This window comes from Penaeus vannamei, chromosome 7, assembly GCF_042767895.1.
Source record: "Penaeus vannamei isolate JL-2024 chromosome 7, ASM4276789v1, whole genome shotgun sequence".
Classification (NCBI taxonomy): domain Eukaryota; kingdom Metazoa; phylum Arthropoda; class Malacostraca; order Decapoda; family Penaeidae; genus Penaeus; species Penaeus vannamei.
In genome coordinates, this window is record NC_091555.1 from 7,772,921 (window position 1) to 7,777,920 (window position 5,000).

At 32.2% G+C, this 5,000-nt stretch overlaps 1 protein-coding gene across 1 annotated transcript in view; it reads right to left on the reverse strand.

Moving 5' to 3' along the window:
• LOC138862110 (cilia- and flagella-associated protein 251-like) overlaps positions 1-253 on the reverse strand; it is a gene marked incomplete at its 3' end in the record, with an annotated part of 7,247 nt that extends 6,994 nt beyond the window's left edge. The window contains 2 exon segments of the mRNA XM_070123270.1: positions 1-34; positions 134-253. The exon segment at positions 1-34 is cut by the window's left edge and continues 231 nt beyond it. Coding sequence (XP_069979371.1) covers positions 1-34; positions 134-253 — 154 coding nt within the window.
• Positions 254-5,000: the final 4,747 nt, after the last annotated feature.

The following is a 5,000-nucleotide window of genomic DNA, read 5'->3' on the forward strand; positions in this document are numbered from 1 at the left end:
TCATTCCATGTGTATTTTCTCCAATCACAGTCCACTACATACAGTTGCAACATCAGGAACCTCATAGCTTATACTTGTATTTCATATATGAAAAACTGAAACTTTCCCTTCACTATAAGTACATGTACCTAACCGTGCAGCCAAATAAGGTGAATGATATCGCTGCTGTTAAAGAGAAGCTCATTCTGATGAAGCGATGGTGCGCCGCATAGCACAGTGTGGCGGCGTCCGTGGAGTGGGCCACCACAGCCATGGCATTTCAGGCACATTGTTATTGTATACGCCCCTGTTATAATGATAAAGTGCATGTACCTACATACGTACGTGTGTATATATATACATACAAATATATATATGTATATATACATATATATACATATATATTATATATATACATATATATATATACATATATATATATATATATATATATATATATATATATATATATATATATGTATACATATACATATACATATATATATATATATATACATACATATATATATATATATATTTACATATACATATATACATATATATATATATAAATATATATAAACACAAACACATACACATGCATGTGTGCAACAATGTATCTATTCCTTATTGTCTGTTCTATTTTTCTTCCAATTCGGATCCCACAAAGATAGCAATGATAACAAACAGGTTCTCACGAGCCTCCTGAAAGACTCTTCTGGCGAAGATCGACTTCGTGGAAGAGGCCCTCGTCTTGATTCCTCTTTGTTTTTGAGAAAGAAGGCGACCAACAGGAATATCATATTTTTTATAATTATTTGTTAGAGCAACGGAGAAAGGAAGAGCAAACTAATTTAAGTCTTGGGTATTAGTAATACACATAAATGACAGATAAGAAAATAAACTCGAAGTCAAAGATCCTTGTCGTCTGAGACACTTGATGCATATAACGCTGCCTTCTTTCTAACAGTTAAATAAATACAATAATAATTTTGTTATAAACGGACTCATTGCAATACAAGCTGAGGATTTCGGTATTGAATACTTGATCCACGAATTCGAAACAATAATGACCTTTGTCGATATCATTCCAATTTCAACGTCACGTAAGTATGCACGAAACTTTTCAAAGATTCCATTAAAAAAGGTAATTGTAATAACTTGATGGATGAAAAACCGAGAGTGTATAGACAATGTCGGAGGAACTTCCAAAATGTATCTTTTTATTTCCATTTTATTGTTTTATTTCAATAAACGGAGAATGAACAGTATTAAATAAAAATAAAAAACACCGAAAATTGTATCTTTTTATTTTCATTCCATTATCTCATTTTATAGACTGATTTGCGAACATATTATACAAAAAGAAATAAGATAAATTTGCAAGTAAAAAGTTTCTTCAAAAATGTTCATTGTTCACTTGTCTCTCCAACAAAGGCTGGAAGAAACGTCGGTATCCTTGGCTACCGAAATTCGAGGCATGGAATTCTAAACCAGCCAAATATCTCGCTTTTTAAGTTTGTTTTCCAAGAAAGCATTTACTCGAATTTTAGTCGTAACACTGCTGCCTGGAGAGTTACGACTACTTGAAATGAAATGCAATGGGTTTGGTGTTGAGATTGTTGAGGTGTTGCATTTTGGAAGTGGTGGAGAGCCCTGGTTAAAAAGAATTAAAAAATGGAAAATGAAACTGCATGAACCTAGAACAACTGCTGTAGAAAGAGAAAAAAACGCCACAGTAAACGCCTCTTCCTTGCAATTGCATCAGCGACATGCAACTGTTGTTACCTTTTAGAGCCAGCGGTTCTCAGAACGGTTAAGCAAGCACAAAAATATATAATTGTGCTTGAAGCCTTTACAGAAACAAATAAATCTATAAAGAAAGAAAATTTTAAAAAATGAGTAAAGTGTATTGAAAAATGGAATACGTATTAATGATATAGTTACCTCCGCTAAGATTACGTCTTTGGCCGCGTTGGTTTGTTTGTTTGATCGTTCGTTAATAGGCTACCTTAAGAAGTTATGAACAAATTTTATTAAATTTTCCCAGATCCCATTAATTTTTAGTAGTGATCCGTATCAAGGAATTTCTTAAATGATTTCATCAGTAATAATTATTATCATCATTACCTTTATCAGCCCCGTCAAGTAGGTTATGTTTACAGACGTCACCTATGTACTTGAGAAAGAGGTGATTTTAATGCATTTCTTCAAGTGCGAATGTTTTTATTGCATCATTGACTCTATTGCCCTGGCGGAGGTATGCGCTGAGTGCTTCTAGTTATTATAACAATTTAGATACATCCGTTCTTATGCTTTTCCTTAGAATCAACCTGGAATCATTAAACATGATTTTATCAACTTCCGTAAAACAGTTTACGATTTTTTTCTTCTTTAATAAAGCGAACATGAGCATAAGTGAACATAAACGGGGTCATAAGTGAACCAAAATATTGCTATTTATCTAAATGCAGTGATTTCAGCATAGTTTGATAAAGTAAAATGGAGAAGAAATTTGAAGTGGAAAATGAATTGACCCTCGCTGTGATGCTACTTCCTCTTTTGTTTCAACGAAAGCGAAGTTGTCATGGTGATGCTGATGACACCAGTTAGCATCGACGTCCAATCTATAAATTCTTTGAAAAGCGGAAGAACACAATGGACCAGCTTTCATTTCCTTGAAGTTTCACCTAAAGAGGGAAGATCAAATGGTTTTGTTTTTCATTCATTTACTGTCTTAACCTCCCATTTTTTATTTTATTTTTCTCTTTTTTTCTGTCTTTCTTTCTTTGGGGTAAAATCATTTGTTTGGTTTTGTTATTTTCTCATTTACTATCTTAAACCATCTTTTTTTTCTCTTTTTTCTTTTTTTCTTTCTTTGGGGTAAAATCACGCTGTTTTGTTTTATTCTCATTTACTATATTAACCTCCCCGTTTTTCTCTCTCTTTTTTTCTATTTTTCTTTCTTTCTTTGGGGTAAAAAATCACTTGTTTTGTTATTCTTTCATATACTATCTTAACCTGCTATTTTTTTCTATTTTTTTCTATCTTTCTTTCTTTGGGGTAAAATCGCCTGTTTTGTTTTGTTATTCTCTTATTTACTATCTTAACCTCCCATTTTTTTATTTTCTTTTTTCTGTTTATTTCTTTTTCTTTCATTGGGGTAAAATCATTTGTTTTGTTTTGTTATTCTTTCATTTACTATCTTAACCTCCCATTCTTTTCTTTTCTTTTTCTTTCCTATCTTTTTCTTTTTCTTTCCTATCTTTCTCTTCCTTTCTTTCTTTCTTTCTTTGGGGTCAAAATCACTCGCCTTCTTAAACATGCGCAGTCATTGCCCTGTAATCCATCTCGAAAAACACAGGTATTCTCCACGTATCCTTTTCCTACCTGTGGAATGTGGCGTTCTGCATTCCACATTCACGGCGGAGTGATAAACCGCACAGGTGCTGAACTCTGGCTGAGGGGGGGGGGGGAGTGTTTTGATTCAGGTTTACCACATGTTTTTGAGGTTTTGTCTTTAAGCCCTTCATTACTGGGATTTCGTATCTGCCTTATTTTTTTTATTTTGGTTATTAGGTTTATTCTTTTTGTGTTTTATTAGTTTTATTCAGCTTGTCAGTTTTTTTTTTTTTTTTTTTGTCAATTTATTTTCTTTGTCAATTTTCTTTGTAATATTTCTTTACCTATGTACTTTTCGCTTTAATTTTTCTTATTCTTTTTAATCATTTTAATTTTTTTGTCGATTTATTTTCTTTGCCAATTTTCTTTTTAGTATTTCTTTACCTATTTACTTTTCGCTTTACATTTTCTTTTTCTTTTTAATCATTTTACTTTTTATTGTTGTTTTTTTCTTAATAAATTGCTTTTTATTATTTATTCATTTTCATTTCATTTTTGGCGGGGTGCCTCTCTTTTCATGTGGTTTATCAAATTTCTTGTAAATTCTCCATTATCAATCTCTTGCTTATTTGGTCAACACGGAAATGTGACAACAAATAATATCGTATTTTTAACGTTGTGGAAAGGTCACTTACTGAAATATTAAGAGAATAATAGTCAAGAAGATGATGGCTAGGATTCCTATTGTAATTGAATATTTTAAGGTATATTAATCTTAACCGCCGAAGCAAAATATTTTAAAATCATCATAACTGAGTGATGCTAGACTGCTGGTTGTGGAAACCTGACAGAATTTATATTATTCTACAGTTAATAGTTACAGTTGACAATTTTATTCACTGAAATAAATTATTACCGATACGTCGATGTTATTCGCACTGCCGTAAGTAACTACGACCAAAAGCATCATCAGTCAACTAAAATATTGTCATTATAGTTTGTGGATTATTCGTATTACAAAATAATAAGGCTTCGCACTATAGTAGTATGATCCTAAACAATATCATGATAAATGAACTAAGACATCGTTATTACTTCTCGTACATTATTCGCTCTGCAATAACGACGTTTGTCCTACGACCAACATCACAAGTGAACTAATATATTGCCATTATATTGAATTTGCATTAGCTGCACCTCAGAAACTATTATTTACACTCCAGTAGTAATTATCCGCACGATGGTAACAACGTTCGTCCGACCAATGCTGCCATTTTATATAATGCATTATTCGCACTACAATAACAGTTATTCGCACTGCAATAACCTTGACCCAACAGGATTATAAGTGAACCAAAATTTTGCTGTTATATCTAATGTATTCGCACTGCACTTAAAAATTATTCACGCTACAATAACAGTTATTCGCACTGTAATAACCTTGCCCAAACAGGATCATAACTGAACCAAAATATTGCTATATATTATATGCATTATTCGCACTGCACTTAACAATTATTCACGCTACAGTAACAGTTATTCGCACTGTAATAACCTTGACCCAACTGGATTATGAATGAATCAAAATTTTGCTGTTATATCTAATACATTATTCGCACTGCACTTAACAATTATTCGCATTACAGTAACATTCGCAGTGTAATAACCTTGCCCAAACA